This window comes from Castor canadensis, chromosome 8, assembly GCF_047511655.1.
Source record: "Castor canadensis chromosome 8, mCasCan1.hap1v2, whole genome shotgun sequence".
Classification (NCBI taxonomy): Eukaryota; Metazoa; Chordata; class Mammalia; order Rodentia; family Castoridae; genus Castor; species Castor canadensis.
In genome coordinates, this window is record NC_133393.1 from 94,062,096 (window position 1) to 94,086,504 (window position 24,409).

General features: G+C 33.8%; 1 protein-coding gene and 1 pseudogene across 1 annotated transcript; both read left to right on the forward strand.

Moving 5' to 3' along the window:
• The first annotated feature begins 3,251 nt into the window (after positions 1-3,251).
• Positions 3,252-4,196, forward strand: LOC141425939 (olfactory receptor 9S13-like; annotated as a pseudogene).
• A 12,217-nt stretch (positions 4,197-16,413) lies between these two features.
• On the forward strand, positions 16,414-17,364 carry LOC141425530 (olfactory receptor 9S13-like). Its single transcript, XM_074081763.1, has one exon. The coding sequence runs from the start codon at positions 16,414-16,416 to the stop codon at positions 17,362-17,364; it is 951 nt and encodes a 316-aa protein (XP_073937864.1).
• Positions 17,365-24,409: the final 7,045 nt, after the last annotated feature.

A 24,409-nucleotide genomic window follows, 5' to 3' on the forward strand; every position in this document is an offset into this window, starting at 1 on the left:
ACAAGTGAAATAACTGGAATTCTCAGAAATATAGGGGCAAATGACAATGGAACCACTACTAACATGTTAGAAGACTGAACAAAAAGTAATGTGGTCAAAGCACCTACAAGGTTGCAATGTTTCTGTAATTAAGTGAAAATGCATTACTAAATCAGATAGTCTGTAAAAACTTAAGTGTCTACATTTATCCCTAGGTGAACATTTAAAGTGACACAAACTGATTTATCAAAAATTAATGTATTTATTAAAACAGAATTCTAAAATATGTCTATATTTTGGATAGATATATTATATAGAAAGTTTTCAAATTGAGACAAAAGCATGACTTTTCACTTTGACTTATACATGGCAGATATAGAAGTTTTAGATAGTATTGTATACTTGTGAACTACTTGTTATTTATTGTTTTGTCCTGCAACAGACATTTTTAAATAATTTGTCATAGGAAATAAGAAATTTTGCATAGCATTGTTTTAACATGTGAATGAGTAAATTTACTATATCTGAAAGTATCCAATGCTCAATCATACTCATGAATTTTTTGTTTTATTTATTTATTCAGAACTTCCTGCCCTCTGGCTCTGTGTTTCCAGAAACTCCCAGATGTCTGGAAACTTAACACCACTTCTTCCCATACTTAATTTCAAAGATGATTGTCCACTCTTGCTATTGTCTATGCTACATCAATATCCACCTTATTTTACTCCAGTGCTACCATTGAATATTGCTTATTCTCTGTATACATTTTCCTCTGATTAATACCAGTGTAGTAGATTTACAGTACAGGTAAAAATGAGTAAAATTGAAGAGTATAAATCATTCAAATGAAATTGCTTAATATTGCTCTGTGTAAATCATGAATATAAAAGGTTCAGATACTAATCATTCAACAGTGTCTGCTTATTAGTTTGTTTTATAAAGAACATTAACTCTCTAGTACTCTAGAGAACTTTTTTAACTTTCCAAAGAGCTTACACATTTACCAGTCAACAATTTCTCTATTTAGTTTTCTTTTTTGCATTATGACACAAAGTATCTTATTGATGAGAGAAACTTTTAATCCTCAGTGACAACCTTACCTTGTAAAGAGAATGCCCACCATTTTTGTTTTCCTCCCCATGAGAGAATTTCTCTCAGGATTCATCTCAGGTCTGTTTGTTAGGTAAATCAATGAAATACTAAGGGAAACCAAAGTACAGCAATAATATTAACAGATGAGCTATAATTCTGTTGGTATTTGTTCATGTTAGCAAATTTGAGTCACCATCTGGAAGGAAGGTAATACAATCTGTTGTGGAAAAACTTCCCAATAAACAAAGGTTTGTTTCTTTTCATATTTTGACTCTTCATGAATATAATTGAATTTAAGTATGGTATGGTGCTTACTAGCGTGAAAAATAATTGTTCTTGAAAATAACTCATTTATCATTCTCTCTCTTTCTTGCACTAGTCAACTCTGTGGCAAAAAATGTTGACAGAAATATTGACTGGCTACTATTAGAAGGCAGAAAGATAGTAAAAGTAACTTCTGGCAGGGACCATTAACTAAAATTTGAATTTATATTTTATATTAACAACAGAAATATTGAAGCAAAGGTAAGAAATGTAACAAAAGCTATCTAAAAGAAAGAAGTGTAAAGGGGCTGGGCACAGTGGTTTATGCCTATAATCCCAGCTTCTCAGGAGGCAGAGATCAGGAGGATCACAGTTCCAAGACAGCCTAGGAAAATATTTTGCAAGATCCCATCTCAATCAGTAATCTTTATGGGGTGGCATGCACCTGTAATTCCTGTAAGCTATGTGGAAGCATATATAAGAATATTACAGACTGAGTTTACCTCCAGCAAAAACAAGTCCTTACATAAAAATAACTAAAGTAAAAAGGCATGGGTGTTTGACTCATGTGGTAGAACAAGACCCTAAGTTCAAAAACCTAGTACGATGACAGAGAGAAAGAGAGACAGAGAGAGAGAGAGACCGAGAGAGAGAGAGAGAAACCATAGCAATGACAATGAACATAACACATTTTATAATTATTTATTTATAATTTCATGAATTTACTATAATACTATTTGTATAAATGTTGTAAATTTACATACTTTTATAGTTAAAACATTTCAGTAGAGTATAAATAATTGAATTTATTTTTTATATTTTCTTTTCCATTTTATGATATATAGTTGTATAGTTAGCTAGTATGTTGCTTAATCTTATTACTCTAAGTAAGTCAATTAGATCTGTTTTATTGTCTTGGTTTCTAAATCATAAAATTAAAATAAAAATTTCTCCCCTGTGTTTTATTTTAGAATATTTCATAGTCACAATAGGGTAAGTCTAAATAAAGAAGTTGAAGGTTGTGTAAATATTGCTCCCTCTCATTTTCATTTACAGTGATCTTTAAATTGTACTGTGTGTCTTCAATCTTCCATATGCATGTGTCTTTGCATTTATAATTAGATTTCTTTCTAGGAAAAAAACAACATCTTTGCCTAAGATCTTAGAAATCTCCACAAACATTTCTATACTCAAGAAAGAGTCAAAGGAGGAAGAAAGGAAAGAAGGAAGAAGGAAAGAAAGAAGGAAGAGAGGAAGGAAGAGAGCAAGGAAGGAAGGACTTCCTTACATGAAGGCTTTCTTCTCATGCAGAAAGACACACATAATGCTATATGTTATTGTAAGGCTTCCTTCTCACGTAAGAAAGATAGACATAATGCTATAAGTTATTTTTCTATAGTAAATGAAAACTAAGTAATGATTAAAAATTAAATGAGACCCATTTGAACTCTATTTTCATTGTACAATTCTAGAATATACTATACCTTCATACATTATATGATGTGGGGTATGTTATAATGTCTTTGTAAAATATATTCCACTTAGGAAGGAAACTTTAAATAGCACTCAACTGATGATAAAATTAAATAAAAAATTCTCCTGACTCCAGACATTTTGCTGGAATCTCCATTTCCCAAAAGCACACTTAAGACACTCTGTATTCCTTGCAGGTGAATATCACTGAAAAGGTTTACCAATCAGATTGAATTTATCACTAGGAGAAATTTTAAATATAGTAACACACACAGTATGTTTACTAGTGTCTTATAAAATATTGGGTCAATATAAATAATTTATTATAGATATAATAAATTTTATTCTACGCTAATTTGACAGGCATTTCATCATAAACAAGTATTCTGATGACTCATTTCTTTCAATTTTATTGTCCCTCCAGGTCTACCTATATACCTGCTATGAGGAGAGAGCTGAATAAGAATTACTGAGGTGACTGATTTCTTTCTGCTGGGGCTTAGAACCTCTCCAAAGCTACAGATCCTCTTGTTCTTAGTGTTCTTGATCATCTACACAGTCATTGTCGTGGGGAACATCAGCATGATAACTGTCACTAAGATGGACTTCAGACTGGAAACACCTATGTATTTTTCCTTAGAAATTTGTCCTATTTAGATCTCTGCTATTCCACAGTCATTGCTCCAAAAATGTTAGCTAATTTCTTGAGCACTGAAAAGAAAATTTTATACAATGACTGTTTGGTCCAACTTTTCTTCTTTGCCTTGTGTGTTACTGTTGAAGCCTTTCTTCTGTCTGTGATGGCATTTGATCGGTTCTCAGCCATTTGCTCCCCTCTCCTTTACCCTGTGCAGATGTCACACAAAGTCTGTGTTCAGTTGGTAACTGGGTCCTATATCTGTGGATGCATTAATTCTGCAGTACATACAGGTTTTACTATCAATTTGTGTTTCTATGGAGAAAACAGACTGGACCATTTTTTCTGTGATGTCTCAGCCTTGAACAAGATCTCCTGTGCTGACACATTTGCCAATGAGATTGTGCTGTTTATTCTCTCTGCTCTCATCATTATTACTACCTCCACTGTCATTCTAGTTTCTTATGGGTATATCCTCTCTACTGTTCTAAAGATTCCCTCCACCCATGGCAGGAGAAAGACTTTCTCTACCTGTGGCTCCCATATAGCAGCTGTGAGTTTATTCTATGGAACTATGTTCTTCATGTATGCCCAGCCTGGGGCCATGTCTGCACCAGAGCAAAGCAAGATTGTAGCTGTGTTCTACACTCTTATAATACCAATGCTGAACCCTCTAATATACAGTCTGAGAAACAGAGATGTGAAAGATGCTGTGAAAAGATTATTATCTGAGAAGTCATCCTTTTGGTGATGTTTATGAAACTATTATGTACTGGCCAGTTTGATTTCTAAGGAAACTTGCTATAAAATTATTGGATGTGAAAGACGATTTTATATGTGGCAACATACCATTGTCTAAGCTTTATAAATAATGTTTCTAATAATATATATACATGCATCATTATTTTCTTTGCCTAGAGAATATATGTTTGTTATCATTTAATGTTAAATTAATTACATTATCATTTTCATTTTACTTTAAGAAGTAAATATTTGTTATTCCTATATGATCATTAAAATAATATCATATCTGTGTGTATTACTCATTAACTTATTTACAAAGTGAGACAAATTGCCTTGGTGGCACAATGGAGTGGTGATGATTGTATAGAATGCTTTTGACTCAAAGGCTTACTGTTTCCCAGGGATCTAGGTTTACATTCTTGTAATTTGGACCATCAAACTAAATTTCCTTATCTGTAAAAAAGGAACCCATGGTATATCAGTCAAGGAGCAATTCTTCACATAAAAATTGTGATTGTAACATTCTGCTGTTTTATTTCCTCATTCTGCTCTGAATATAAAATATTCAATTATAAAATAAAAATTGATATATAAGGATCACATAATATATCCATAGATTGCTTTTATCACAATTTTTAAATGAAGAAATTGAAGAACCAGCAGCTGAGACAACTTTGTAGAGCCAAATGCATATATAGCTACAAAATTTTAATTATCCAAATTCTTCTAAAAGGATCAGACTAAAAATGTAATTACACAGCCTAGAAGCAATCATTCTTGAATGCAGTTGTAAGCATGGCATAAGCTCTGGAACATAACAAATTTGACTCTTCTGTCATTACTGGTATAATCTCTATTTTCTTTTAACAATTTAATTAACTTTTGTATAAATCAGTATAATACTTACATATGTAAATTTTTTGATTTTCAAAAATTATTACATATACTTTCTCAAAATCAGATAATTATGTTACCAGTTATATATACTTATTTAAATTTACTTTTATATGTTTATTTTTCCTACATAGTCTAGATTGAGACTCTGACTCAATTTCTTTTCCATCATTTGCTGATTTTTCTAAAATACAGGGAAGAGATGAGAGTTTTTGTCCTACTTTCTTAACATTTATTTTGCTTCTTTAGAGATGAGCACAAAACAGGAATCAAGGAAGCTAAAGTGGTCAGATGTATTTCTGAGACTGGGTCACTTGCTTTAAAATTTTTCTCAGGGTCTCTGCCACTCTTCTGATACACTGGTGTCAGACCAGAAAAGAGAGAGCTTTCATTTCTCTTCTGGTAAATGTGGATTGCAAACAATCTCAGTCTCACAGGGTTTTTAAATATTTTCTTATCTGGTATTAATGACTGAATTTAGACAGAAGAGGATATCCTGGACTCCACAGACTTCATGACTTTACTAAATGCAGTAGTTTGATTTGACACTTGATTCCAGATAATTAAAATTAAGTTCTGCCATGCTTTCAGTTTTTATTGTAACTTTAGGCAAATAAGTCTCACAGATAATTCATAGACCTCCACGCAGAAGCAGGATGAAGAAATCACTGGTCTTCACAGTAAATATCAATCAATGTCCAAGTTACAATATAAAAACTTAATACATAATAATTATCATTGTAGGTTTATAAACTTTATTGTGTGATCATGTATTACATTTTCATACATACTAGATCCTACATATTCTATCTAGTTCTGCTCTTTTGATTTGTTTATGTACTTAATAGATACATCATATATATTTATGGATTAGAGTATAATATGTATTTTTAATTTTATTTTTAGGTTTTACAAATTGACACATAATCATTGTACTTGTTATTGAGTATAGTGTGACAATTTGATACATTTTAGTAATGTGTAATGGTCAAATCAGGGCAATTAGATTTTTCTCTTTTTAAACATTTACCATTTCTTTGGGTTGGGAAGCTTTAAAAGCCGCTCTTCTGAATCATTATAAAAAAACTTGTTGTCTTATTCTACACTGAGTCTTAATGCTTATAGATGTTTTAGACTCATTTAAAAATTTTTTCAGTCCTTTAAAAATATTAAGTTCAAAAACAGACTATAAAATATGATGTGAGAGAAAATAAATAGAATTTTTAGAAATTAAAAGGATTTGTAAAGTTACGTAACTGGACTTTTTGGGTGAAAAGTTCTGGCTCCAGGAGTTCCAAATACACTAGGTTTGACCACCCATCCCAATATGCCAATCCAGGAAGTGAGCAATAGTGAACTTCAGAAGAAAGAGATTTAACAAAACAGCCACACCAAGAAGGCAGAAAAAGGGATTCTGTAATCAAAGTCATTTTCACAGGGTTTATAGGAACCTGGATGTTTTATAGAAAATGGATTCAAAGGAAAGGTTTGAATTACTGGAAATGAATGATAATCTTGTCAGGTCAGTGATCTGATAGATCATTAACTCTGTTCTGGCTCTGCAGGGATTCTGGAGAAGTTGTTATCACTAACATCACTTGAAGGGAGGAATCTGGTTCCCATGAGATGATTACTCTTCCTCTGGGATACAGACTCATCATTATAGTTAATTTTCCTTATTTAAGAGGTAGTCTGTTCTTTGAAGCTCTGCCGTTCCTTATGGGTAATTTTGACTGTTTTTAACATTTTTTTTTGGTGTTACTGGGATTTGAGCTAGGTGCTCTTATTGCTTCAGCCACTCTGCCAGCCCAGTTTTGATTCTTTTAACAAGATCCTTTCTATTATTCCTGTTTTTCTGGATTCCAGAGTGGCTACAGAAGAGGGACTCAAGGGGAAACAAATGAAGAAGCAAAAATAGAGTCAGAGAGAACAAAATGGATTTTTCTTTTCTGACTGGTGCCATCCTTCAGTTGGATGCAACATTAGAACTAAAAGTTTAATTTAAAGTTGAAAAATTAAATACAGATGAGACATAACTAAAGAAAGAATAAGGATATTTGCAGAAACCCAGAAAAAGGAGAGGAAGAGATAGATGACATGAGATCAAAATCAGACATAATGCCAGTGTGAATGTCCAACTGAAATGACAAAATTGAAGAAAGGATAGGTTGATGAAATTATCCCAAATTCAAACATCCAATAAGGATATACACATATATACCATAACTTAATGTAAATGTATTATACCAAAGGCAAAGTTAGAAAACATAAATGAAGATAAATAAGTTTACTTTTGAAGTAAAACTTATACTGATGGCTGAGTTCTCAAAGGCAATATGTGAGTCAGAAAACAGTGATATGATAGCATTAATGCCCCAACATACAATAGCTGAATACCTAGCCTGAGCTCATACTTGTAATCCTAGATACTTAGAGGCAGAAATCTAGAGGATATGGTTCAAGGTCAGCCTAAGGAAAGAAGTTAGTGAGATCATCCTCTCAGTCAGTTAACTGGGTATTGTGGCTCATGCCTGAGGTACTAGCTACTTGGGAAGCTGTAGATAGAAGGACTGCCATCTGAGGCCAGCATGGGCAAAATTATGAGAGCCTATCTGAAAAATAACTAAACCAAAAAAGGGGTTGGCAGTGCAGCTCAAGTGACAGAGTGCCTAGCAAGCACAAGGTCCTGAGTTCATAAAATAGCTGTACACTCAGCTATTTTCCCCTTGTATCCCAAGGAGAAAGTGGCAAGTTTTGAGTATTAATACAAAGAAAGAAGAACTGATTTCAAATTTAGTACTTACATTGGGAAAACTTATGAACAAGCATCCTTTCCCAGTGGAAACATGCACCTCAAGAGTGCATGATGATTGCCCTAAGAGGAAAATGTAAAATGAACAATAGTTTGTTAAAAATGACAATGTAATATATAAGTGAAAATGTTGAATCACATGGTATATCTCAACTTTGAAGATAATGATAGATAATTTATAATGAGTCGTTCAAAATTATTTTCTGTTCATATGCTATGTCAAATTAATTTACATTCTTATAAAGAGCTAATACTTATGCTTTTAAAAGTTTTACACATAACTGGGCTCTGGTGGCTCACACATATAATCCTAGCTACTTGGGAGGCTGAGAATGGGAGAACTGTGCTTCAGAACAGTAAGGTTAAAAAGTCCATGAGACCCCATCTCAACCAGTAGCTTGACTCAGTGCTGTGTGCCTGCCATCCCAGTTAAGCAATAGGCTGACATTGGGAGAATCGTGGATCCAGGACAGCCCAGGAAAATGTTTGTGATACTCTATCTCAACAGAAAAAGATAGGTGTGGTGGCACACATCTGTGCTACCAGTCATTGTGGGAAGCATAAAGCAGGAGGATCTTGGTCCAGGCAAGCCTGGGCAAAAAGAAAGACCCTTGCTCCAAAATAGCCAGAGCAAAAAGGGATGGCGGTATAACTAAAGCATGAAACCCTTATTCCAAAACCGCATACCACCACAAAAACTTATTGCCATCATGGTCATGACATTGGGTCATCTCCTTATGGGCTTAACTTCATTTTCCTGATTTTTTTATTATAAATATTTTATTAGGATATATTCATTGTGTGGGGGGAGAGGATTCACAGTTACAATTCTGATCAGGTTTATATTGCACATTATTTACATTACCCCATCATCTCTCCCCATCAAGCCCTCCCCACCTCACTTAAAGCAATTGGTTCTGTTTCATATATGTATGTGAAGTCCATCAACCACATACCATCACCTTTATCTCCTTTCTTCGCCCTCATCCCTCCCACTAGTATCCCCCCAACACATACACTGTGCTTATTTTATCATCCTGTTTTTCATTACTAATATTTGAGTTGACATTCAAAGGAGTGTCTCAATGTGTGCTCTTTGTGGGTGTGCTTTACTTTTGTCCATTCAATCCCTTTGAGTACTCTCCCTTACCCCTTTATCTCCTACCCCCTGTTTTTCAACAGCTTTCAAATACACATCTTTGTAACTTCACAACTTATGGTAGGCAATATTACTGATGCTCTATCATTCTCTTTTCCTTTCTCTCATTCCCTAAATTCCATAGAGTAGTTCCACTGTTACAAACATGTTCTACACCTGAGTTTCTATATAATCATACTTGTTTTTGTTATATATTTATCTTTGGATCTATCTTCCATGTATGAAAGAAAATATGCATCTTTTGTTTTTCTGATCCCGGCTAACTTCACTTAATATAATGTTCTCCAATTGTATCCATTTACCTTCAAATCCCAAATCATTACTCCTTGTGACTGAGTAATATTCCATTGTGTATATGTACCACAATTTCATGATCCATTCATCAGTTGTAGGGCATCTCAGTTGTTTCCAGAGCTTGGTTACTGTGAATAGCACTGTGATGAACATCAGTGTACAGGTGTCTCTACTGTGTACTGTTTTACATTCTTTTGTATAGTTGCCCAGAAGTGGGATCACTGGATCATATGGCAGTTCTATCTCCGTAGTTTTTTGAGGAATCTCCATATTGGGTGAAATACTCTGTATGTATCAACCACATCTATTTGGTCTAATGTGTAGAGTAGCTCTGAAGTTTCTTAGTTGATCTTTTGTCTTGATGACCTATCTGTTGGTGACAGTAGGCTATTTGGGTCTCCCGTTATCACTATGTTAGCATCTATTTGTGCTCTTAGGGCCATTAGAGTTTTTTTTTTTTAAATGTAGTTGGGTGACCTGTGTTTGGACAATGTATGTTAAGGATTGATATCTCCTCTTGATGAATTATTATTTTCTTTAATATAAATTGACCTTCATTGTCTCTTCTGGTTGATTTTAGTCTGAACTCTCCTTTGTCAGATATGAGTACAGCTACTCCTGCTTGTTTGTGGGGTCCATTTGCTTGCAAAACTTTTTTCCACCCTTTGACTCTAAGCCAGTATTTATTTTTTTCAGTTAGGTGAGTTTCTTGTAAGCAGCATATGGTTGGGTCTGTTTTTTAATCCAATTTGCTATTCTATGTGTCTTGATTGGGGCATTGAGGCCATTTCCATTCATTATTAATATTGAGAGGTGCCCGTTGTTTTGTTTCCCTTTTGTTTTATTTCCCTGTTGTTTGAGGAAATAAGCCCTCAAAAGGGTTTATTTTTTCGTGAGTCTACCTGTCTCACTCTAGTTTCTTCTATATGTAAAAGTCCTTTAAGTAATTTCTGTAGTGCTGTCTCCTTTAGCTTTTCCTCCTTCAATTAGGAAGAATAGTTTTGCTGGGTAGACTAGTCTAGGTTGACAGTTGCCTTCTTTCAGGGCCTGAATTTTGTCTTTCCATGATCTTCTTGAATTTAGAGTTTGAGTTGAGAAATCTGCTGTTATTCTAATGGGATTGCCTTTATATGTGACATGTATTTTCTCTTTTGCAGTTTTCAGAATCTTTGTTGTGTGTGCTGAGTGTTTTGATTATAATGTGTCTGCAGGTGTTTCTCTTTTGGTCCTGAAGGTTTGGTGTTCTATAAGCTTCCTGCACGTTGGTGACTCTCTCTTTCTTGAGCTTAGGGAGGTTCTCTGCTATTATTCTATTGAATAGATTGTCAATGGATTTAGATTGTATCTCCTCTTTTTCTTCTACATCCATGATTCATAAGTTTGGTCTTTTCATGGTGTCCCGGGTACCTTGCATGTTCCATTCATATTTTCTTAGCATTCTTTCATGATCTTTTACTGTTTGGTCTAATTCTTCTACTTTGTCTTCTGTTTCTGATACTCTATTTTCAACTTACTCCACTCTACTGGCCAAGCTTTCAACTGTGATATTTATTTGTGATATTGAATTGTTTATTTTGGATTAATTATTTTTTAGGGTTTCCATACCATTATTGATTTCCTCTTTCATATACTGGATAGCATTCTTAATTTCATTCATCTCTTTGTATTTTCTTTGAGCTCATTTAATGTTTATTCATATCCTCTTTGAGGTCAAATGCTAACTTTTGTGTTTTTTCTTTGAGGTTGTTAGTGTTTTTTACTATTGGCCTTTGGAATTCTTTATTTCATAGCTCTTCCTCTATGCAGGTGTCTGGATCTTTACTGGTGGAATTGGCTTTAGATGGAGAGTGACTGTCTTGCTATTTCACTCTGTGTTAAGATTTATGCCTCTGGAATTGTTTTTTGTTGTGTTTTTAATCTCTTGTATCCCTGTAGTTGGTTTTTTTTCCTCCTGGAGCTCCAGCAGTGTTCCTCAGAGGTAGGGGGTATGCTGGATATGTTACCCTTTGGAGGGATTTTGTTTTGGTGCCAATTACCACATTTCTCCTCTCAGTGAGGGGGCTGGAGTTCTTTGATGGAGGCACAAGGGCTCCCTGCAGTTGCCATGGAGAGTGCTGGGCTTTGTGCACTATGGGGGTTAGACCTACTAGAACCAGCAGAGTAGCAGATTGCTACTCAGTGGAAGAGCTGGGATTCCAGCTCTTGGACAGGAAAGACATGGCTTTCCTGTAGGAAGGTACCGTGTGAAGCACTGGGCTCCCATGTACCTTGGGGGAACAGGGCTTCTGGTGCTGCCTGCACAGTAGCAGTTTATAGCTTTTATTCCCTTTGTGGGGAATCTAGCATTCTCGCTTTTTGATGGGGGAGTGAGGGCTCTCTTGCTCTCAGGGACAGTGGAGAGTGTTGGGGCTCTGTGCTTTGTGGGGAGGGAAGCCTCCTGGCACCAGCAGAATAGCAAGGCCTGGAGCCTGGAGTTCACTTGGGTGTGTGGTGGCAGGCTCCTGGCCCTGTGTAACAAATTGAGGTTACCCATGGGGTAGCAAGGCCATTGGGCTTGAACCATCTAATGTCCACAAGGCAGCAGAGGCCCTGGGGTCTACTTGCATTGGGATATGGGCTGCTGCAGGTGCATGTGAACAAACGCTGTGGGCCGCAGGAGTTCCTGGGCCTGACTTCCTGCACAGGCCTCAGATTGCACAGTTCTGTGGCTCTGATGCTCACTCAGGAGAGCAAAGCCTGGAGCAGTTGGAGTTTTGGGGCTGACACAGGCTTCAGGGAGTGCCTTTTGTTATCCTGGAACAGCAAGAGCCATGGGACCTGATTACACAGGGGCACTGGTTTCCCTGGCATTTCAGGGTGTGTATTGAGAGAGAGTGGAGCTCCGAGTTCCTGTGTGTGCCTGGGAGTGGGACATAGCACAGGGTAATGAAGCCTTGAGCTACATGGCAACTTCAGGGGTGGGGGGATCAAGAATGTCAAGCTGCGAGTTATTCTTCCCATTCTTCCTGTGGTTAATTGTTTTTCTGTTTGTGGATTCAGAGAGGGCTTTGTCTCTCTCTGGTTATGGGACCCCCTCTTGTGTGCCTTTTGGGGTCTTTTGATCTTCCTTTTTGTCAGGGTGGTTGGTTGTTGCTGGGCTATAGGAATGTCAGCAATCTGCCATCTTGCCTCAACTTCTTTTTTCTGATTTTTTTCAAATGCTTTTTCTGCATCATGACACAATGAGTTTTCTCCTTTTTCTATTAGTTCAGTGGGTCATATTAGTAGATTTCCTAATATTTTCTATATTCTATATTTTTATATACCAGTAAAGGAGATTTCCTAACATTTTAAAATTTTGCTTAAACATGATAAAAAGAATCCCAGGTATCCTTTTCATAAAATGACCCTATTACTATGAAGTGAATTGGGTAATCTAGGATGTGCCAAACAATGTAGGATTTCTGTAGGGCTGTGCTCCAGAAGCAAGCCATAAACTTCCCTGCAGTTTGTGGCCATCTGCTGGCTGCAACTAAGACAAAGGTTTTGGACAGAATGAGTAATTTAGAACAATGTTAATAATACAAACTATTTCCTAGTTGGTTGGCTTCATTCTCATTATATTGTTATGGGCAAGGGAATTTGGTTGAAAATACCTGTGATTGTGTGAGCTTCCCTCTTTACCAAGATAAAGTTGTCTAGCTTGTTTTCCTTTCCTTGCTTTGTTCTTTTACCTCACCAAAAATATGTCCTGTAAATGTCACCCCTCTTTCTGAAAAGGGATAAATGTAATATGGAAAATATTTGCCAATTACATTGAATCTGAATGTACCTTGTCCTGAGATGCATTTTCACAGTCTTATAAATTTGTTAAAATTGTGCAAATGATCAGTATCAAGGCATGTTTTCCCATTCTAACCATGATGCATTTTGAACTCAAGCTGTTTCATTACTAAAAGATAGAGAATTTTTTTCTTTTTTATTCTGAAGAGAAGATTGTATAACTTTGAAATTATCTCTTTAAAATTTCACAAGAACTGATAGGAGATGCTATCTTGGCAAGTATATTATGGGAAGAGGTTTTTTTTAAAAAATTGTGCTGGGGTACATTGTGTCATCTGCAAAAGTTCTTATAATATATCAAATAATTCATTATTGCATTAATTCCCTCTACCATTCTTCTTTATCCCTCCCACCCCCATTCCTGGACTAGTTTCAACAGATATCACTTTTCCATTTACATACATGTGTACACAGTATTTGTACTCTATTCACCCTCCTACTCCCCCACTCACTGGCACCAACTCCCACAAGACAGAACCTGTTTTGCCCTCCTATTCTCAGATTTTGTAAAAAAAAAAAAAGAAAAAAAAGAAAAGACATTTCTGTGTATTTAATATAACTATATACAGGAAGTTTTCCTTGTGACGTTTCCATGTATATATGTATTATAACCTGCATTGGTTCATCTCCTCTATTTTTCTTCTTCCTATCTTATTCCTCTTCTATGGTGATTTCAGCAGACTTAAAAATTCTATATTCATTCTTGTATAGAGAGTACATCTACCATATTCACCTTCTTAACTCCTGTCTTTTACCCTTCCTCTCTCATTTGTGACTGGGAAGAATTTTGACTACAGATTTGAGCACTTATTGGTTAACAAAAAAGGTTAACCACTTAAATTAAATTAAATTAAAAACCTTAATTGTATAGGGAAAGTTTTGCAGAAAGTATAATAAATGAAAAGGGCCCTTTTCATTTTTCAAGTGTCCTATAGGAGAGATTCTCAGTTCTGCTTCTACATAAAATAAAAAGTAAGATTCTCTTGAAGTTCAAAGTGGAGAACCTTTGTAAGATATGAGGTGGAAGCATATGAAACTCAGAAATAAATAGGTGTATTTGTTGAGTGTACTTAGATATTGGAATAAATCTATATGAACTGTGAAGTATTTTTGCCATTTATTATACTTTCTGCAAAGCTTCCTTTAGCAGAATAAAAAGATTTTTGCATTCTTCAATGATGCTTCTTTTGGAAAAAGCTAGATTTCAAATAAGGTATTTGATTTTTTAAAATAATATCTTTTCTGGAGATATTTTTCCTTAATTGAGCAGAAATTTCTTTTTTCTGTTTATTCTTCATACATCATATTTTTTAGTATTTTCTATTTCCTAGTCATTATATATTTCATTTAGCTATATATTTAACTATGTTATATTATATATTGCTATATATTTACTCTATATTTGCTACATATTTCATTTAACTATAAATGCACATATACATATACACATACACATACACACACACACACACACACACACATATATATATATATATATATATACACATATTCTTATACATATTCCTATACATATACATATACATATACATCCTATTGGGTCAATATCCTAAAACATATTTTGCTGGTGATACAACAAAGGCTCATGGAATTTAAACAATTTAATCATGATGACTTGGTCAGAGAGAAAGCATGCATTAAAAACTAGATTTATGTGAATTAAAACACCCTATTTTTGCTAAGAGAACATTTGACTTCATGAAAATAGTAATAGAAGCTAAATCAGTTTCATTTCTTCTGGTTTTATTTTAAATTTTATGAAAGTTTCTAAATAAAAATATGGAAACTCAAGGACAACAATAAGTTTGTTGAAGGAAGGAACTTTTATTGTTCATTCAGAAATTAAATACAGCAATTGAACAAAGAATTATAACATGATATTTATTATTTCCACTTGGATTTAACTTTTCAGATATCTTACACATTATGAATATATTATCTGAATGCCTTTTTAGCATTTGATATTAAGAACTGATATTTAGAATAAAACTAAATCAGAACCTTGTGATACAGATTTTTTGGTCCTATTTATTTGGTCTTATGGTCTCATGTTTTATTAAAATATATACAGGGAAAAACACTTCATGTTCAGAAGTTAATCTTATATTTCAAACATAGTGCTTTTATGTAGTAAATTATTCATATGTCTAAGATAGCAAAAAGAAAAGATGTGCTGGAATTTGGCTGCCAAAAGGGAGCTACTAGCAGTCAGAGATGATCAGTAAGTGAAGTAGGAGATAGAGGTTGACCAGTGTATGGCTAGTGTACAAGAGAAGAGGCTGACATCACTTTAATGACTTTATTTAAGATTGGAGCTTCATTCCATCTCACAAAACTATAATCCCATGTGCACTATAAAGTCTTTTACATAGGAGAATGTTTTAAATGAGCCAAGCTGAACTTGTGGTGGGTGATTTCTAAATTAAATGAACTTTATGAACTTAAATTTAAATTTATTTGACTAACATTGTATCTTTAAGATGTTTAATTCATTATAAATATTGGTTCTCATCATATTTCATATGACCCTCACAACAATCCTATAAACTAGTTATTTTTTAAATTTTAAATTTTTATTATTGCACTGAGTGGGGGTACATTGTGGCATCCACAAAAGTTCTTACAATATGTCAAATGTATCATCCTTGAATTCACCCCCTCCACCATTCTCCTTTATTCCTCCCCTCCATTCCTGGTCTAGTCTCATTTTTCCATTTGCATGCACGTGTATACAGTATTTGCACTATATTCACCCTCCCACATGCTTTCCTCATCTCCTCCCCCCTCCCACTGGGACCAATCCCCCAAACTAAGTAATATTAGTATCTCATATTTGAATGAAGAAGACTTGTTATGCATTGACAGTGTGGGTAATTATTTCACATTATTCTAAAATAGAAAAAGTAAAAGTTTTAGTCAGTCCAGCTGTCATAAAACTCTTCCCAAATGGCATAAAATGACTGGATAGTGCCACTGCCCACAAGCCCTTTGCCCATCCACATTTTTATATCATACTGAAGCTAAAAAAATAGAACAAATTTAAACAACCTCACTTTTGCTGTACATTGCGTGCTCCAAACGAACTATTTTGTAATGTATGCTGCTAAGAAACCCTCAATTTGTATTAGCATTTTTTTTCAATAGGAAAACCAGGAAACAAGAGTTGACCAAGGCTGTCCACAGGCTTCTCAACAATCCATTTATTTTCTCAGATATGTCTCAGCTATGAGGAGTGAGTTGAAGAGAAATTATTCAGAGAATCCGACAGAGTTTGTTCTGGTCGGATTCAGGACATCTCCAGAAGTACAGATTGTCTTATTTTTAATGTTCTTGATAATCTATCTGATCACTGTTTTGGGAAATATCAGCATGTTAATTGTCATTAAAATTGACTCCAGACTTCATACATCTATGTGTTTCTTTCTTCAAAATTTGTCCTATTTAGATATTTGCTACTCTACAGTCATTGCACCCAAAACTCTGGCTACTTTCTTGTCCAAGGAAAAGAAAATTTCTTACAATGGGTGTGCAATGCAGTTCTTTTTCTTTGATCTTTTTGTTGGGACTGAAGGTTTCCTTCTGGCTGTGATGGCATATGACCGGTTCTCAGCCATTTGCTCACCTTTCCTCTATGCTATGCATATGTTTCAACAGGCTTGTGCTCATTTGGTTGTTGGCTCCTACATCTGTGGATGTATCAATTCCATGATACAAACAGTTTTTACCTTCAGTTTGCATTTCTGTGGGGAAAACAGAATGGACCACTTTTTCTGTGATGTTGCAGCCCTGCTCAAGATCTCCTGTGTTGATACCTTTGTGAATAAGATTGTGTTGTTTATTCTGTCTGCTTTTATCATCATCACCACCACTACTGTCATTCTGGTTTCTTATGGGTGTATCCTCTTCACTGTACTAAAGATCCCCTCCACCAAGGGCAAGAGTAAGACTTTCTCCACTTGCAGCTCTCACATCACAGTGGTGAGTTTATTCTATGGAACTGTGTTTTTCATGCATGCTCAACCTGGGGCCATCTCCTCACTAGAGAAAAGCAAGATTATAGCTGTGTTCTATACACTTATCATCCCTATGTTGAATCCTCTAATCTATAGCTTAAGAAATAGGGAGGTGAAAAATGCTTTGAAGAAAACATTGTTGAGAAAAATACCTTCTTATTGACTTTCAGCCACCCATAAAATTGTAGAATCAACTAAAATTAATGTTATCAGTAATTTATTGTGAAATAGTTCAATGAAAGACCTCTACAAGTTTTGGAGATTAAAGCTTATTTTAATTTTTTATCATCCATAAAAACTTTTAAAAATGAATTTTAAAATAAATCTACATTTCTTAATATTTCTACTCTAAAATAATAATGTGGAATCTAGGCATATCATAGTTTCAAAATGGCAACTAAAATGAAGTACTACCAAATTATGCACAAGTCCACATATAAACTTATGAGTAGGATATATATATATGTATGACTATGTCTATGTTCATCCATCTGTTGAGAAGAGGAACGAGACAGAGATGTCACTGAAATTCTGGGTTCTTTGATCAGCAACATGTTTGCCATTGTCCCATCTTTGCAATTAAGAATTAGAAGAGCTATAGCAATGTAAATTATTGACTTTACCAAATAATTACACAAAGGAACTGTAGAAAATATTGTATCAGTGATATTGTTACATCACACAAATATTAATTATTTCAAGAAGCAAAAATAAATAAATGAATGCATGTGATATAATTGTAAAACTATCTTTTCATAGAGGTCTTGATAAATGTTTAACAATTGGCCTTATTCTTGCTTATTTAATTAATTTCTATATAAGTTCATTTATCATATTCATGGCGTATATAGCTTGAAAAAATCCTTATTTTTCCCTAGATTTAAAAATTATGGTCATAGAGTTCCACAGCATTTTTTAAATAATTTAATCCTGCCCACTTCTGTTTTCTATTTCTAATTTTTATTTCTTTTTAAAGCATTTTTAACATATATTAGTTGTACAGGGAGTTTCATTGTGACATTTCCATGTATGCTTAAAGTGTACCTTGATTAGGTTCATTCTTACCACCATTCTCCCTCAGTTTCTCCCCCTCTATTTCAAATGATTTCAACAGACTTCACTGTTCTATTTTCATGAAAGTATATATAGTATATTGAGATATTCACCCTCCTTCATCCTCTCTATTCACCCACACCACACTATACTCATCTGCTAAGACCTGTCTTACATTCCTGACTTTCATTTTTTAAGTATATATTTATCATTGTCTTAACAATTTCATGCTATTTTTATCCCTTGGTTAAACTTTCAAAGATTTTGACTTCATATCATGAGAATTTGAGTTTTGCATCTCAAAATTCAATTAAATTTTACATTTAAAACATTTTGTGGTGTGATGTTTAGTTATCTCATAGGTATTATTATGTTTTATTTTGTTTAAGTGGACTGAAAATTGTAACACAAAACATTACAGATAAAATAATACATATATTAAATGTTTATTATAGTATTGCAAATATATATTCTGCATATATATATGCCTACAATATAGTTGTTTCAATTTATTTTCCCAAGATCTTCTGTTTTTAAATTCATATGTCAAATACTTAGTTACTTTATTTCACTTTTTATGTTAATGAATTATGTTTATAACCTTTACATAGTTTTCAATGTAATTCATTCTTATTTTCATTGTCTTATGAATAATTGTCCTATAATTTTTTAGCATTTTCTCTCACACAGGGATTATTTAGATGCAGTTTCCTATTTGAACATAGTCAATTTATTTAGACACTCTTTTATTGTTAATTTCTACTTTTATCATAAATTCAGATAATTTAAACTTGAAAAACATTTGGGCATAAATTACTTTTATATCAGGTAAACATTGACAGTTTAATATTAAAATGCAGTCACATTCACCATATTTCTAATTAAAAAATCAAGAACATTATCTCAGAAGTTGCGGAAAGAGTATTTGATAATTTTAATGCAATTTTATGCGAAGCAAAACCAGTAAATTTAGAATATAATTAAAATTCATTAACCTAATAAAATATATGTACTAACTGAATGAACACACATTCTAGATGGGTGAATATTAATAATTATTTCTTTTAAATTAAGAAAAAGATGAGACTGATCGTAGTGAAATATGTATTCATGTATAAAATTGGAAAAATGAGACATGTTGAAACTATTCCAGGAGTTCAGCAGGGAGTTATCAAGAAGAATGATAGAGGGGGTGAATTTAACTAGGATATATTGAAAGAACTTCTGTAAATATCACACTTTACCCCCAGTACAACAATGTTAAAAAGTTAATACAATTAAGAAAAAAGACAAAGTATCCACTATTCCCAATGTATTTCAACATTGTATCAGACATATCACAAGTTCAGTATGATAACAGGTAGAAACAAGTTATAAAAGGATCAAATGTGGAATTAAACCTTCATTTTCATGATCATTTAAAGAAGAGTTTATGAAGATGTGTGGGTTACTTCACAAAATCAATTGCATATATGTAAAATAGCAGTAGCACAGCACAATATTACATTTAAAAGATTATGCCATTTTCAGGTGTATCAGAAATTACAAACTATTTAGGAATAATTTAACAAAACATGCTTAAGGCCCCTATGTGGTAAATCATAAGATTATGTAGATCATGTGACAATATATTATTCAATATTACAAAGCACATCAATCATGAACAATAAGCGTATATATGAATACAATAAAATTAAGAACTTTTACTCATCAAAGGATGCTTTATAGAAAATAAAATTACAAAATACAAGATTAAAGATGACAATGAAAAAAATAAAACCGAATTTACAAGTGGTCTGCAGGTTCAATTTTGCATCGCATTTGTAATAAGTGAAAACAATTTGAGAAAGTATTTATCATTACCTTCTGTAAAGAATACTTTATGTCTTAGTGACCAGCAACTCCTCCTGTAAATATCCAAATGACAACCTTGTACATGTACTGGAGGAGATAAGCATTAGAACATTTATAAGAGCATAACTGATGCAATTAAAAGACAGGCATAAATTAAACTCAATAGGATTGTTGATCAGTAGAAATGTTGCATTTTTGTAATCGTGTATTATGAGACAAATAAAATACACACAATTGGCATGGGTCTAAGCATTAATAGAATAAGGAAAAAACTAAAGCCTCAAAAATTGGTAGAGATGAACCATTGTGGGTTGCAATACACATGTGCATGGAAGCAACACTAGGAATTTCTCTGCATAGCTATCTTTATCTCAAGCTAGCAAAAACACTTTCTTTCTCATTACCTCTTATGTCTTCTCTTCAATAAAATCAGAGAACAAGAGGGTGGAATAGGTTCTGCCCAGAAGGGTAGGAGGACAGGAGTAGGGAGAGGGGAAAATGTGGTCCAAACAATGTATGCACATGTGAGTAAATGTAAAAATTAAAAAAAATTATATAGCGATTACTCTTGAAATAAAATAAAGTTCACTTATACAGACTTTGTTAGTTTTTTGTTTTGAATGTTTAATTGTTGTTTTGCCTTTTTTAGTGTTCCTTTTCTATTCTAGGAACTCTTTCAAAGAACCACATTCCATTCTATCATCTGTTTCCTTAACCTTTTCGGGACTGTGATCATTTTTCAGATTTTTCTTGTTTTTAATGACTTTGACACTTTTGAGAAATATTAGCTATTGCGAATGACCTCTATTGGAATTTGATTTTTTTTTTATGGTTAGACTGGGGCTGTAGTTGGGGAGGGAAGACAATTTAGTGAGGTATCCTTCTCAGTGCACCAAATCAAGGGCCCAAACTATCAGTGTAACTTATCCCCAATTATGTTAACCTTTCTCACTTGGCTGAGGCAGTGCTTATCAGCCTTATCTTCCACAGAATTATTTTCCCCCTCTCCATATTGTACTCTTTGGATGCAAATCACTAAGTACCAATTCCACTTAGGGGATGGGGAATTTGCTCCACTCCTTGAGAGAGAGCACATACATAAATTATGTGGGCTTCTGTGTGGGATATACCTTCAAATGGGGTAAAAACACTAAAATAACAATTCCTAGGAGTGTATATGTATGCAATCAAATTATGTAAAGTAGCAGTAACTTAGTGATTAGGAAGGGAACCATAATGTTGGGAGGAAACAAGTATATAGGATACAGGATTAGATATCAGTTAGAGTTAATGTGCACATGTGGTTCAAGATGATAATGTAGCATGAAATGAGGATTATCAACTTTTTATCTACAGTTGAAATACAAATTTATTAAATTATAATAAAGTGTCATGATTTTCCCAAGAAATCTACCCAATAGATTTTTACTTCTGCTTTTTTCTTTGCATCTTTTTACTTTAACCTTTTTAACCCTCTTTATTTTAATGTTTATTCATTACTTTAGTTATTTTTCTTCCCACATGACTTATTTTGGATAGTTTTTAATTTTGGTCAGTTTCTTCCTAGTGAGGACTTTTTTTGGTGGATATTTTTTCAATTAATATTCCGTTAATATTTGCAACTAAAAAAACTAAATTTCTGATATTCACATTTACTTAATAGCTATTAATATTCAACATATGTTTATTAGAATTTTATACACCTACTTTAATAACATATATATCCCAGTAGTTTAATTAAATTTCATTATATCATTCACGTTTTTACCTATGGAGACTTTTAAATCTGGGATGAAGAATCTTAATTAAGATATGTTACTTGCAAATATTTTATCTGAATATTTTGTTTAGTTTTGATTATTTTAATAATGTCTTCCAAAGATAAGAAGCTCCTATTTTTAAAGTTTAATTTATCCTTTTTCATATATTGATTACTATATTATGTTATTTTAAGAAATTCTTGCTTAAGTCAGAATCACAAACATGTTCTCTGGTGTTTGCAAGGAGTTTTATAATTTTAGGTTTTGCATGTATTTTAAATTTAATGAATTTTAAATTTAACTTCATATATGGTTAGAGATGTGAATGCATTTGTATTTTCACAGATAGATATTCAATTTTTCAGCACTATTTGTTGGAAAGGTTATTTTTTTTTCCCCACAGAATTGTTTTTGTGCTCTGTGGATCACTTAACCATGTAAGTGTGAACATATATATTTGTATTCTTTCTTCTCTTGTGCAACTTGGTCATCCTAATGTCAATTCCATACTGTCTTAATTGCTGTAGCATAAAATTTTTCTTGGAATTAGCAGCTTGAGGCATTCAAGTTTACTCTTCCTTATGAATTGTTTTGGCCATCCTAAAATCTTTCCATTTTTTATTGCAAATTTCAATTTCTACAAAAAAAAATGTTTGCTGAGATTTTAATTTGAATTGAATTGAATCTACAGATAATTTGGATAAAATTGATTTCTCTCCAATATTGAGCCTTCCTATGAATGAATAAGATACTCTCCATTTATCTATGTGTTCTCTAATTTTTATCAACAATGTTGTTACTCTTCTCCTTTTGTCTTTAATTATTTTAGAGTAGCTTTAGATTCACAGCAAAGTTTAGAAGAAGGCACAGGGATTTCCAATATAACCTAACCACCCATTCCTACACATAGCTTCTCCATTATCAACATCTCTTCCAGAGTGGTACATTTGTTACAATTAAACAGCATACACTGGAACGTGATTATTATTCAAAGTCTTTAGTTTAAATTAGGGTTCACTCTTGGTGCTGCATAGTCTGTAGGCAAATATGAGATTACATGTGTCTACCATTATAGTATTGTACAAAGTAATTTCATTGTCCTAAAATCCTCTGTGCTTTCTCCAGTCATCATTCCTTTTACTTTAACTCCTGTAAATCACTTCCCATTTTACTGTCTCTGTGGTTTCAACTTTTCCAGAATACTGAGTGCTTGGGATCATAGAGAAGGCAGCCTTTCCAGATAGGCCTCTTTCATATAGTAATATGCATGTAAGTTACTTTCTTGTCCTTTCATGACTTCATAGTACATTTATTTTGAGAACTGAATAATATTCCACTGTGTAGGTGTGTCACCAATTCTTTATCCATCCACTTATTGGGTGCTCTAAGTTTTAACAATTATGAATAAAGCTGCTGAAAATATTCATGGACAGGTTTTTGTGTGTTCATTGTTTTTCAACATCTTTGAATAAACACAAAAGAGTAGAACTGCTGGGTCTTACACTAAAAAGTACATTTAATTTAGTGAGACCCTGCCAAACTGGTTTTTACTAAAGTGGCTGTGCCATTTTGCAACATACTGGTACCTACAGTGAATAGGCAGGCCTTCTGAATTTGGGCAACTCTAATAGCTATGTAAAGATGTGTCCTTGTTATTTTAATTTGAATTTCCCTGCTTCATCTTGTCATATGCTTACTTGTCATTTGCTTATGGCTGTCTTTGGTGAGGTGTTTTAGAATCTCTTTGACCCATTTTTTAACTGAGTTTTACCTTATGGTTGATTTTTGAGAATTCTTTGTATGCTTTGATAAATTGTAAATTTTTGCAATGGCCAGCTTACTTGTTGGCTAGTTTACTTTGCTTGTTGATTAAACTGCCATTGTCTCCCCTATTTGTCTACCTGTTGGAGGATCCAAGGTTAATTCCCTTTGCTTTTCATTAGACCAGGCAGTTTTCTACCCCTTTTCTCTTACCATGAGAGCAGTAAACTTGACAGCCAAGACATACAGCTTCAGAGAAATGGTGCCAGACACCTAGAGAATCAAGGCTTGTGGCCCTGGTGAACATGTATCTTATCATATACTCAAGCTGAGTTCCTAAATGCTCCTTTAAAAGGTGGACATTTTTTCTCAGAAGTGGGATGACAGTACTTTGAGAGGCTGACTCTCCCTGTCCTCCTCTTTGTCTGAGGAGTAATAAACCTTCTTTTCTTTTCCTAAAACCTCAGCTCCTGTTATTTCTAAGTTGTGAATTGGCATTGAGGCCAGGTGACTGGTTTTCTGGTAACAAAATTGATGACCCAAAATTGGGACCCTCATGTTGTCCTCACTCCTAGGCGTGTTAGGAGGCTCACTGAGTAAAACTCTGTCTGGATTTCAGCAGAGATGCTGGTGGGTGAGGCTGGGGGATAACTTGGGGAGGATTCCCAGCACCTGCTGGGGTACAATTAACTCTGGAGAACTCCCATTGTCTTCTCCAAGAACAACAAATAGGACCTCTGACTGTTTGAATGACATCTGAAGAAAAGAAAAGGTATCTGT